The following is a 12,931-nucleotide window of genomic DNA, read 5'->3' as shown; positions in this document are numbered from 1 at the left end:
GTTTATACCTTGCAAAGACGCAACACTTTTATGGCATTTGCTCAACACTTGCAATCTCACACTCTCACTACAAAGTTGACACTATCTAGCAATCTCTCCTTATCCAGAAATTGAAATTCAATTTCTAGTTTGGACATAAAATTATGACTAAAAATATCATTTTACTTTTATAAAAATATCATTATACTTTTTATAGAAATCGACTTGATGAGCGAGTGTTACTCAATGATTTTGAAGTTTATACGAAATTTTATTACAAACTTATCTCAAATTTAATTTTAATTTCATAAAATCAAAACATTTTGTAAAATTGCTTAAAAACTTTACAGATGTACTGTCAAACACAACCACCACCCTGTAATAACTCAGTAGTCATTCATTAAACAAACTACTATAAATATTCATTTTAACAACTATTTTACAACTTTGTCACTCACAATCTCCTATGTGTCCTAATAAAGTTTGTTGTATTCATTGCAATGGCTGTTGAACAAGCATAGACTCCAATAGAGCACAGGGAGGCTGATGCCAAGAGAAGGGCCTTCCATTGTCTCCCAGACACCAGAACTGCCATTGCAATTAATGCAACGGCCACAGCTGTAAGAGCATTTTTCCAAGTTTGGAAAGCTTTGACGACGGTTCTACATGATTTGCAATGTATCACATGCCTAAAGTATCTGTTGGCTAAATTAGGAGCATGCATAGTTCCAATGCCCCCCTTGGCAGGTGAGGAAGCTGATAATCCTGCAACCAGTCCAGCAGGTGCATGTTCAACCACAGCAGGCTCTTTGGGCAAAGAGATAGTGCTGTGACCAAAATGGTACGGCATCCCATGCCCCACTTTGTCCATCCACTTCCGGTATTCTGCAACCCATGTGTCTGATGATTTCAGATTCAAGTATAGTTCCTTTGTTGGAACCTTCTCTTTCAAGAGAATTTCATTTTGGGATGACAAGAATCCCATGTCTTGCTCAAACACCTTGCTTGCATTCTGATGGAAGTACCACTTAGGAAACAGTTTTGCCAGTGGAGATCTTTTCGTTCCTCCAAACCTCACTATGAGCAGGGATTTCCCTTGCCCAGTTGGTGTGCAAAGGAACAGGCCAGTGAAGTAGTTCTTTTCACCATTCTTATCAACAATTTCCCTATTGTTTTGCAGAACACAAGGAGCATCAAACCGCAAGAAGTTAGGCATAGACCCATCTTTCTCTCTGCCCCACCAACCTGCAAACCCTCTATCAGTTCGTTCTGTCACCTCAAAACACAGCGGCTGAGCGTCCTCCCTTTTGGCAGTCCAATCTGTTCTGTCATGCGAGATTGGGATATGAGCAGGATCCATCAGGTTCTCCAGAAGAATAGAGTGATCATAAGGGAGTTCATGAGTTGTTGACACATCTTGAAACCCCGGCCTTGCAAAGTTCTCAAACCAAGGTAGTTTGCTATCATTTGGATGTGTCTTCCGGGACATCCACACCCATATAACACCTTGAGAGTCCCTCACTTCATATGTTCTAACACAAGCCGACCTAGGTATTTTGGCGTCAGCTGGAAGCTGTTCAAAACAAATAAGTTGTCAGCATCATGTGGCCTTCAACTAGTTATGAAAATTTGATTTATAGCATTTTTGAATATGCTTCTCCATAAACACTTATATTAAACAAACAAAATAGAATAGAAAAGAGAAATAAAATAAGTTCTTTCATAATTTAAAAATATGAAGAAACACTTGTATAAAACAAAATAGAATAGAAAAGAAAAATAAAATAAATTTTTTCATAATTCATGCATAAATTTATTTGTAATTTTTTTAAGAGAAAGTTATATCAATCAAAATCTACAACTCATGCATAAATCAAGATACTTATTTTATTTTTCTTTCTAGAAATATTATTTTTGGAGAAGTTTATGGACAAACCTTAGCTAAGAATAATTGTAGGAACAAAGGATAACTAACCTGAGGTATCTTCACACATTTGCCCTCCCCTTCAAATTGCCATCCATGGTATAGACACTCAAGCCTTCCATCAATCAACTGTCCCTCAGATAGTTTAGCTAACCTGAATTGTACGAAAATATAAGGTCCAATCCAAGTCCAGCATTTGACAAACATGATAACCATTAGTGAATGAAGGTGCAAAAGGAAGTTTTACTTGAACAACTTGTTGGATAATACTGTAACGGAGCATCAAATGAAATCGATAAACATTATACAACAATAGTGCATCATAAATTGGTATTGGTATGAAATTATAAGCAGGGACCTGTGGGGGCAGCGATCTTCGTAACAGAGAAAGTGGCCATTGCCGTCCTTGAACAACACGAGCTGTTTATCAAACACTTTGAGACCCAAAGGTGCATCTTCCGGAACATTCTGAGAGAGGTACAAAGGGTACCATTCCTGTGTCCAGTCGTAGTCCCCTTTTCGGTCCTCCTCGCTGGTGGGGCCCACGAGAACTGCGTGATCTGCTTCTCCGTCAACTAAAGCCGCGGCTTTGATGTCTGCGGTGGCGGAAGACTTGGTGTGCTTGGATCTTGACGATGGTTTGGAAGAGTGGGAGCAGAGAGTCCAACGTAGTACTTGTTTTGGTGGCGCAGAAACACGCAGAGGTAGGGAAGTTCGTGTTGGAGACAGAAATGGATTCACCAACGCCATGGCTTCAAATAGGACTCAAGAGGGTAGCTCGAACTCAAAGGAAGAAGAAGAAGAAGAAAGACTAGCACGTTTCGTGCGTCGTTCCTGGCCACATAATATTATCTCAACTCGTAATAACCCATGCGTGTCAGATGCTCCAACCCAACTAAAACATTACATACGATGTTGTCCAAAATAAAGAGAAAATCAAATGCATTTCCTTCCATGATAATTTTCGACGACATCCTACATATATATGTATAAATGTATAATGTCAATAGTTGCTAACCATAGTTTAAAGATATTTAATATGTTTTATATTATATAAAGTGTGATTTTGTCACGTTAGTTAACGTTATATGCGGTGTTTTTTTTTTTTAACTTTTAATTTTACTGAAATAAAAAAGAAAAGTATTTTTTTTATAGTAAGAGATTATAGCTAGTAAATCATTATTGTGGTGACAAATTTGAAAATCTTCATATAACTATGATAATAAATGATTACATCAAGAAATTTGTTATTTATTTTTTTTTGTTTTAATACTGTGAAATTATACTTGACTATTTCTCCTACATATGGTACATTTATAGATTTTATATAATAATTATCTTAAAATTATTTAAATAATTATTTTAATTAGTTAATGATGCTAATTCCCTGTCCTATCGACTAAGTAAGAGAAGGAATATGTTTAACAAAGAGAAGAACTAGGTATTCTCCGAATGAATGATTGTCATGTACATTAAATTTGTATTTGGTAAAAAAGAAATAAATGAAGAAAATAGAAGAGAATAGAAGATAAGGAAGTGAGAAATAAAATGGAAATTGAAATTGTTTGATAGAAGAAAAGAGAAAAATGAAAAGAATATCATTTTTTAATTGGTTTATATTTTATAAAATAAAAAAACTTAATTTATATTGTAAATTAAATTATATAGTTACTCTTTATTTTTACAAATTTTTAATTGACGATGGAGGATAATTTTGTAACTTAAAGTAATTTTCATCCAAATCCTTTCATTTTGGAGGGGACTAAAATTCTTATGAAACTTGTAAAAACTTATTCACATTTTCATTCCTATTTTAATAAACGCTCTCAAAATCAATTTTTACTAATATATACAATTTTTTCTCATCTTTTGTTTCACCAGACACACCTTGAAAACAACATTAAAAAATACTAAAACTCAAAATTCAAAATACTTCTAACAAAATTTTTGAATTCCAACTTTATGAAGTATAATATTCTCATAGATTCATATAGCAGAGAAGTTGGCTAAGGTAGAGAATAATTCTAATGTTAGAAATAAACATTATGACTGATGTGATAGTTTACAAGAGTTATGAATTAATTTCACAAAATGTATGTTGTAAGGTGACACTCCAAAATAATCACAACAATTTGTTAATATTAACAATCAAAGAAAAGTAAGGATGAAAATGATCCATGTTATTATGAACTAATTATAAGGTTACGATAAATTTATTTTCACACAACATAACACGATAACTTCTCTTTTAAATTTTATCAAGAACATGAAAGAGAACAAATATTTAACATACTAGTTAAATTTTCACGTGAACTAAAAAAAACAGTAATTTAATATTACATATCATCTCGAAATAAACCTTCAAAATCACTCATTTTGAATTATCAAATAAGTTATCATAAATATTAATTTTGATTACAAGAAATGATGTAAGTATTTTTTATATGACTTGAAGATGTCGTTATTGATGATTTCATTAAAAAGAAAGAAATAAGAAAATTTATCTTATTGATCTCTTTCAATTTAAAATTAGTAATTTTAATTTATATACACATATATTGTAAAATATTTTTTTTATTTAAATTCAAATATCATACATATTAAATTAAATTTAATGTTTGTGTAAAAATCTTACATAATTAAATTCATCCGAAATTAATTTGCGTGAATAAACAAAAGTGAGGAAAGCTAGACTTTATTTACCTTCTCAGTAGATTCATCTAAACCGAAGTCTATAAAAAAAAAAAAAAAAAAAAAGGAAAGGAAAACCCATGCGAAGCATGGGTGTGAATTGTGATTAGGGTTTTGACAGGGTTTCCGATCAGCGAAGCGAGCGAGGATGAAGATAGCGGTGGAAGGGTGCATGCACGGCGACCTGGAGAATGTGTACAGAACCCTTCAGCAGCTGGAGAAATCCAACAACACCAAAATCGACCTCCTCATATGTTGCGGCGATTTCCAAGCCGTGAGGAACGAGAACGACTTGAAGAGCTTGAACGTCCCACCGCGCTACCGCGCCATGAATACTTTCTGGAAGTACTACTCCGGCGCTGAGGTTGCCCCGTACCCCACCATCTTCATCGGCGGCAACCACGAAGCATCCAATTACCTCCGGGAACTGTGAGTTCACCTCGACATAACACTCTAATAGCCGTTGCAATGTGATTTAGGGTTTTGATAAGTGTTTGTTGTTGCAGGTACTATGGAGGATGGGCTGCTCCTAATATCTACTTCTTGGGAGCTGCTGGAGTGGTGAGGTTTGGGAATGTCCGAATTGGTGGCCTCTCTGGGATTTACAATTCTCGTCACTATAAATTAGGTTTTTTGTTTGTGAATTGTGGGTTTCTGAAGAGTTTTGTGTCTGAGTGGTGTTTGTGGGATAATTACTGAATGTTGTTAGCTGTTTGTTTGAGCAGGACATTTTGAGAGGCCTCCTTATGATCAGAATACCATTAGGTCTGTTTATCATGTTCGCGAATATGATGTTCGCAAACTAATGCAAGTCAGGGAGCCTGTTGATGTTTTTCTTTCGCATGATTGGCCGCTGTGTATCACTGATTATGGGGATTGGAGGGAGCTTGTTAGGCGCAAGCATTTTTTCAGGCAAGAGGTGTGAGATTCACTGTCATTTTTAAGTTAATGAAGAGTTTGTAAACCCTCAAAAACGTTTCTATGCGTGTATCAGATAGACTCTTAGTAATAGTTGTTCTACATGTTGCATATCCAGATGTTCATTTGCTTATATTTTTTGGGTCTAGGATTCAGCAACATTGAGAAGGCTAAGAACTTATCTAGGATACTAGCCTCACATTTTTTTTTAAAATATGAAAGATAAATTTATTGGAGGAGAATTATCATTTCTGGAGCAGTCATATAGATATTGGTTTGTAATAACTAATAACACTTTCTATAACAACACTGTATCATATTTATGTACCTGATGTTTTTTCCCAGATAGAGGAAAAAAGACTTGGGAGTAAACCTGCTGCTGAACTTCTGGAAAAACTGAAACCACATTATTGGTTTTCAGCTCACCTACACTGCAAGTTTGCTGCTGTTGTTCAACATGGGGAAGGAGGTCCACTGACAAAATTCCTTGCGCTGGATAAATGTATTCCTGGGCGTGATTTCTTACAGGTATAGGCATACAATTATCATTTGCAAGGTTATTCTTGATATCTCTTTGAGTTAGTGATTACAATCATGGCATGTTCTGTGCCTTTAGATTGTGGAAATTGAATCGGATGCAGGGCCTTATGAGATTCAGTATGATGAAGAATGGTTAGCAATAACACGGAAGTTCAACCCTATCCTCCCTTTGACAACCAAAGGTGCAGACTTCAGGTGTGTGTATGTGCATGTGAAAACACCTTCACTGACATTTAGGATTTGAGTCCTCAGTAAAATCTTTGTTGTCCTGCCCTTTCCTCTTCCTCTTCTAATAATAATAATAATAACAATGCTATTTGCACTTGCTGACAGAGGTGTAAATCTTGAGATGGACGATTCTCTTGAATGGGTTAGAAGCAGGCTACAAGAGAGGGGGTGCAAACCTTTCGAATTTGTTAAAACAGCTCCATGTTATGATCCTTCACGGTCCAATTTTGATGGTGCTTTTGCTGGTATTTCTTTTGATTTATTATTTACATTACAAAGTACACATTGTAAGCCACTAATTAAAATTTGTTCAACATGTTCTATATGCATAAAGATATTCTAATTATGATCATTTATGTATTTGGGCTAATTTGTAACTGTCTAATCTTATCCATGTACACTTTATGTGAGCTCCCATGCATACACATCTTATATGCATGTTATGATTAGGTAGTTTCAACTATTGTGTCTTCCTATATCTAGTTCATATGTCAATTAAATATATTTTATTTTTGTATTTTTTGGTGCAGTTATATAGAAAATACACCATAATTTGAACTATAAATATTTCTTTTTATTGAAAGTCAATTGTCAATCACATACTAGATCCTAAATTAGTTATAATTAAGAATTACTTCTATTATGGGTATGTGTACTTGTGAGTTAACTCTTCTCTTTTATTCCTTTGATCTCTTGTATTGACATGGTTTACTAATTGATTCGACATTATTAATAGTATAGTTTTGGCTTGTAGAAAAGAAAATTAAGAAAAAAGGACAGAGTTCTCATATAATTATATGATGTTAGCCATGATTTCATTGTATCATGCTGCCTTGTGTTGTATTGTTTAAAATTTAACTGTAGAAGTGCAAATTTTATTTAATTATCATTTCAATTTTTGCAGTGAATCCCCGAAATCCTCAGACAGAATCTCTTTTGCAGCTTCTGGAACTTCCATATCTTCTCGATAGCAATCCTGAAGCAAAGGACTTGTCACCTTATCCTTCTTCAATTCAAAGAGGTAAAAGTTTAGCCTTTTTAATGATCATAGATATGAAGCCAATCCCTTTTTTACATAAAATGCAAGAAGGATTGGGGAGAAATCTGGAGATTACCAGTGGGACATAAAATTATTTTGGCATGACTGAACTTTTTGGTCAATATCGTTTATCACTTGTTTCTTCAAATCTCTTTCTCATAGCTGGCTTCTTGTTCTTTTAATTTGAGCTATCTCTTGATTTTATGGTGTATGTTACGAAATTTTAATTCCAAGATATAAATATGTCATGCCTACAGTGAAAATTTGACATCTAACTTTGTTTTGAACAAATGGAGGCTTGGAGTTATTTTAGTATTCTTGTGATGAAGACCCTTATGGGCTTGCAGCTCTTCATGGTTCAGACTATAATCACATTCCTTGATTTACAAATATGGTCTAATATCACTACACTCTGTCCCAGCCGGCACTTTTGTCTTTTAATGATAAAAATTATCACAAAGCAATAAAAGACACGTGTGGAATTAAAGCCTATAGTTATGGGGTGAGCCCCCATGTTAGTTGGTCTCTCTTGGTAGTGCTTTTGTTAAAGAGTAGGTAGATGCTAAAGGGGAAGCTTTGTGGTATTGCTTGATCGCCCCCAATGTGACATTTATTTCTCCTGCCAACTTAAGGATGACTTCTTAGCATGTCTTTCCCTTGGCTTCCTTCATTCATAGGCTTCTCAACATAAGTTGGATGAGTAGATAGATAATTTGCCTAAACTACTGGGCCCTATAAAAGATTTATTAATTTTGCAATGCTAATTCTATTTAAATAGAATAAACCTACTTAAACTAAACTGCATTGGCAACGTACTCATGGCAACATTTGCATTGGTAATTGCAAAATTTTTGTTGATAGCATTACTTTCGTATTGCAAGTATATATTTGATTCTTTTCCTTGTGAGTTAATATTTTGCCGTATTTCATATACATTTCTAGGCATTGGTTTTAATAGCGAGGACATTCCCATTGATGATGTGGATGATGATGATGATGATGAAAGTTGATGACGTGGAAACTGAGGCTTCAAATTTGTGAAACGACGTTGCAAATTTACACAGTGAATTGTTAATTATCTGCAGCTAGTATTTTATGCCTAGTGATATTGACACATGATGGGTATTCACTAGATTGTAGATTTTCTTACCCTCTAAAATGTGTTAGTTAAGCTGCTTGTATATTTACTAACCAATTTTTAGAAAAAGAAAAGAGAGAAAAGGTCTTAGGCCTTTCCAATTAATGTTGTGGATCCCCAGTCTCCATAATATCTGATGTCTAGTCTCAGGCTCAGGCAACACACAAGAAAGGAGGTTGCGGGCCAAGATTTTACCACTGACATGCCTGCTGGATCTATTATTGCTGATTACTCCCTGGTTGAGTAGTGCAAGTGTAAGTCAAGGGATTTGCTGTTGCTGCTATTTATTGCATTAGTTCTGTTACTGCACAAACCTCTTCCTTCATCAAGGCGGTTGCATAACTTTTAAAGTTAAGTAAAATTTTAAAATAAAAATATGTAAGCGATAGAAATATATCATTGTTAAATAGTAGTAAAATCACATCTTAAGAAAAAGAAGAAAAAAAATGGGAAATGTTTTTATTCAATTCTGGGTTTTTGTGAACTCACCATCAGAAGTAAATTGATAATGAAAATTTTGTTTTTAGATAGGAGTAAATTAAATTGATAAGATTATAAAATGGAAGAGCGAATTAAGAAAATTTTATTTAAATTACGATACATTATTTATATGTATTAGTTTAAAATTTTGAAGTGAAATTTAAATTTACAAGAACATAGTATTTGAAAGAAATAAAATAAGTCAAATGTGAAATACTTGATATAAAAAGGGACAAACGAGGAAATAATATTTTCTTTTGACTTATTTAGAGGGATCAAATAAAAGAAAAAAAAAAGGATTGAGCTTAATCCAAAAGAAGTTTTAGAAGAAAAAATGCATCAATATTTGTTGATTAGAATATTCCCAGTTAGATTTTAACAACTCAATTTGTTAAAGACAAAATGTAGACATATTATCATAGATAACAGATACCGTTAGCGTTGATGTCAAATTAGAATTTGGGTTTCATCTAGATTTCTGATCAGAGAATACTACCTATAATACCGCATGTAATTTTATCTGATTTGTTATACATATTTGTGTTCAACAGTGATATTAATTATTGATTTTCTAATAATAGTTATAATTATAATTGTATTTTAATTTAAAAAAGCGTATTCTTTTTTTAAACGAATCAGATTTTGATTTAATAATATATGAAGATTGGTTTGTTTATATTTATATTTATAATAATTTATTTGGTGAATAATAATAAACTAATGTACAATAAAAACAAAAATAAATAGTATATTATTTATCTGTGTTTAAAAAGGGTTAGCCGTTTAGCGTTGTAGAAACTACAGCTACTTCACAGCAAACAAGTACGCTCTTCATTTAAGATTACTCTTTGAATGCCAATGGTGATACTGATACATTACACACCTTAAGATAAACCACTACTCTACCTAAAGCTAAAAAAAAAAGGCATTGAAAGTTGATCGCAAAACAATTCTTTAGCATCTTACAAATTGTAGCACCTTTTTCTCGGTAACGCGCGACAGAAGCACAACTTTTGTTCCTATGACTGAACTATACTATTTAAGAGTTGCATGAAGCAACCTTAAATGCTTGATGAGAGAAACCTTCTAGTAACTGCAAACTTCATAACCGAACCCTCTATCTATTTACTGATTTCACCCAACCAAATAAATGTGGGGTCAATTTCCTTTTATAATATAATGTGTCAGTCAAGTGGAAAACCCTCCACACTCAAACATACAGCTCCAAAACCTCTAAAAAATTGCTCCTATGGAGACAAGAACAGGATTTCTTTCCATAGCAATCTCTTCTCTTTGTATGTTTTCTTTTGTTGCCCTTGTTAAGGCTAGCCTCTCTTTCAACTTCTATGCAGCTTCATGCCCATCAGCAGAGTTAATCATAAGAGACATAGTCATCTCATCCTCTTCTACTGATCCTTCCATTCCTGGAAAGCTCCTTCGCTTGGTTTTCCATGATTGCTTTGTGGAGGTTAGTGTTCAGCTGCTTCAGGAAATGTGTTTTTCTTCTACTTGTAACATGTAAAGTACTTGTCGTATGTTCAGATTCACATCAATTTTGGTTAGACGTGGATCAGTAGAATTAACAATTAGTTGCTTTTGCATCAATTTTAATATTTTGCTTAAACCTGGATCATAGATGTTGAGCCAAACATACACTTGATTGAGCTACCAATACATTTTCCTACATCCTCTTTTTGAGATCACATTTTCTGTTTAATTATATCCTTTCTTAAGGAACTTATCTCCTAATTGAACATTCAACAGATACAAAACAATTATGTAATGGAAAATTCAAATATGGTTGAGGTTAAGATGACCAAAGAGGTTGCATGCATAATGCATTTATATTGTAGGTTATAGCGAGTTTCCTTGATGTAATGAATCACTTGATATGCAGGGATGTGATGCCTCTCTGATGCTACAAGGGAACAATACAGAGCAAACTGATCCAGGAAATAGGTCTGTTGGAGGGTTTTCAGTTATAGATTCGGCAAAAAGAGTCCTGGAGAAATTCTGCCCTGGAACTGTTTCTTGTGCAGATATAATAGCTTTAGCTGCTAGAGACGCTGTTGAAATAGTAAGTTCTACCTCATTGCATGGCTAAAGGCTAATGTTCTTCAATGGTATATTGTCATGACATCTCTTTTGGTACGGTTATTAACTGAAGGGCACTTGAGAACAGGCTAGAGGACCAAGGACTATGATTCCTACAGGTAGGAGAGATGGGATGGTTTCAGTTGCTTCAAATGTCAGACCCAACATTGTGGACACCAGTTTTTCAATAGATGAGATGGTTAAACTCTTTGCTGCTAAAGGATTATCCTTACTTGATCTTGTCGTCCTTTCAGGTGCGTGTTCTATGTCTTGTAACTTTCTAAGGGAATGATTTTAATTAATGCAAATTACACTGATGCTCCTGTAGTTTTTTGAGATTGCACACGAAAACCCTGCCTTTTTAACGTTTACAGTAATCCCCTTTTAAGGATACACATTATGATGTGTTTCTTGGATATCAGGAGTGTAAGTGTAATTTGCTCGTTTAATTATTGGTTTGCTTCTTTTCAACAATCATCTTTCCTCTGATTTTCAGCCACCTAATACCATGAGCTGAGATCTATATTATTTGCATTCCACAATATACTAGAACTTTAGCATTTATTGTTTTGTTTACAAGTAAACTCCAATAAAACAAGGCATTCTGGTGGATGGAAAGAGCTGAACTATAGATGCTTTGTACATGAGAACCTTGTCAATTCTCATCAAATTCACTAGACTAATAGCTGTTTACCTGCAAAGTTTCAAAAACAAGACCAAAGACTGAACCAACAAGAGCTATAGGTCGTGTTTTAATGGTCCAATCAATATTTAATTAGACAACATAATAAATTATTATCATACCAGAAAGATGGAGAAATCATGGTTTAACTAGCTAGCTCAGTCCAATTTTAAAAACATTATTGACCTTTTCCTCTTTCTATATTTTGCATATATTCAAGCCAAGGTGTTTTGGCATAAGAATTTGATATAATGTTACTTCATTGTCAACCATTACATAGGTTAACCTTTCACACTGTCTGCTTTGATACCTTACTAGTACTAGCACTATATACTTATTTGGTGATAGTTAACCTTTTCAGGAGCGCATACCATAGGCACAGCTCATTGCAGCTCATTCAGGGGTCGTTTTCAAGAAGATTCATCGGGAAAGCTTAGGCTCATTGACAAAACCCTTGATAGTGACTACGCTAATGAGCTAATGAAACAGTGTCCAGTTGGTGTTCAACCATCTGTAACGGTGAACAATGACCCTGAAACATCTATGGCCTTTGACAACAAGTACTACCAAAATCTTCTGTCCCACAAGGGGCTATTCCAGTCAGATTCTGTTTTGTTAAGCAATGATAACACAAGGAAATTGGTGGAGAATTTTGCCAATGATCAAGAACTTTTCTTTGAAAATTGGGGTCAGTCATTCTTGAAGCTCACTAGTGTTGGAGTAAAATCCGGTGATCAAGGTGAAATTCGACAATCTTGTGAATCAACTAATGCTTGAGGAAAAGAAAAATGTGGTGTATCAACCAAGGTTCACTAAGCATTATGGAAAATACCATCCTAACAATAGTGTCTTCAAATGATTTTATTTGTCTTGTGCTATTTCTTTCCCCATTCTTTGTTGTCCTCTGATCTATTTTTCAGAAATGGTGTAGTTTGACCGATTAACATGTTATGACATGATAACGGGAACTACTAGAACAGTGTTATAATTTCTAACTTTCTTTTTAAAGAGGGATGAGACAGTTGAGTCCTAATTGAGCTCTAATCCTGTAACATTATGATTTATAAGAGAAAAAGGTCATAATGAGTTCCCCATGATAATGCATGGTGCACTGTACAAAGGTGGGTGGGAGCATTGCCTTTTGTAGTTGGGAAAATTTATTGTGGAAAAGTACCAACACATTGTTAATTTTATCAAACTTTAAATAGTTTATATTCC

At 34.2% G+C, this 12,931-nt stretch overlaps 3 protein-coding genes across 4 annotated transcripts; 2 read left to right on the top strand and 1 right to left on the bottom strand.

Moving 5' to 3' along the window:
• Positions 1-356: 356 nt before the first annotated feature.
• On the bottom strand, positions 357-2,844 carry TIC55-II (translocon at the inner envelope membrane of chloroplasts 55-II). The gene is made up of 3 exons (XM_020382290.3): positions 2,262-2,844; positions 1,955-2,057; positions 357-1,552 (listed from the first exon to the last, which is right to left on the bottom strand). Exons 1-3 carry the CDS (start codon positions 2,651-2,653, stop codon positions 434-436), a joined length of 1,614 nt encoding a protein of 537 aa, XP_020237879.1. The 5' UTR covers positions 2,654-2,844; the 3' UTR covers positions 357-433.
• Positions 2,845-4,631: 1,787 nt separating this feature from the next.
• On the top strand, positions 4,632-8,562 carry DBR1 (debranching enzyme 1). Its single transcript, XM_020382303.3, has 8 exons — positions 4,632-5,023; positions 5,101-5,222; positions 5,320-5,513; positions 5,858-6,040; positions 6,129-6,247; positions 6,386-6,525; positions 7,185-7,301; positions 8,262-8,562. The coding sequence occupies exons 1-8, from the start codon at positions 4,743-4,745 to the stop codon at positions 8,327-8,329; spliced, it is 1,224 nt and encodes a 407-aa protein (XP_020237892.3). The 5' UTR covers positions 4,632-4,742; the 3' UTR covers positions 8,330-8,562.
• Positions 8,563-8,569: 7 nt separating this feature from the next.
• Positions 8,570-12,931, top strand: LOC145959126 (peroxidase 46-like). 2 transcript variants are annotated; one of them, XM_083077480.1, is made up of 5 exons: positions 8,570-8,711; positions 10,290-10,405; positions 10,835-11,014; positions 11,120-11,285; positions 12,075-12,931. In XM_083077480.1, exons 3-5 carry the CDS (start codon positions 10,853-10,855, stop codon positions 12,488-12,490), a joined length of 744 nt encoding a protein of 247 aa, XP_082933606.1. In that variant the 5' UTR covers positions 8,570-8,711; positions 10,290-10,405; positions 10,835-10,852; the 3' UTR covers positions 12,491-12,931. The 2 variants fall into 2 exon arrangements, with proteins under 2 accessions (XP_082933606.1, XP_082933607.1); XM_083077481.1 differs by lacking the exon at positions 10,290-10,405 and having other exon boundaries at positions 8,573-8,711.

This window comes from Cajanus cajan, chromosome 6 (assembly GCF_000230855.2).
Source record: "Cajanus cajan strain Asha chromosome 6, NIPB_CcT2T_4, whole genome shotgun sequence".
In the NCBI taxonomy this organism is placed as follows: domain Eukaryota; kingdom Viridiplantae; phylum Streptophyta; class Magnoliopsida; order Fabales; family Fabaceae; genus Cajanus; species Cajanus cajan.
This window is presented reverse-complemented; position numbering and strand designations above follow the sequence as displayed.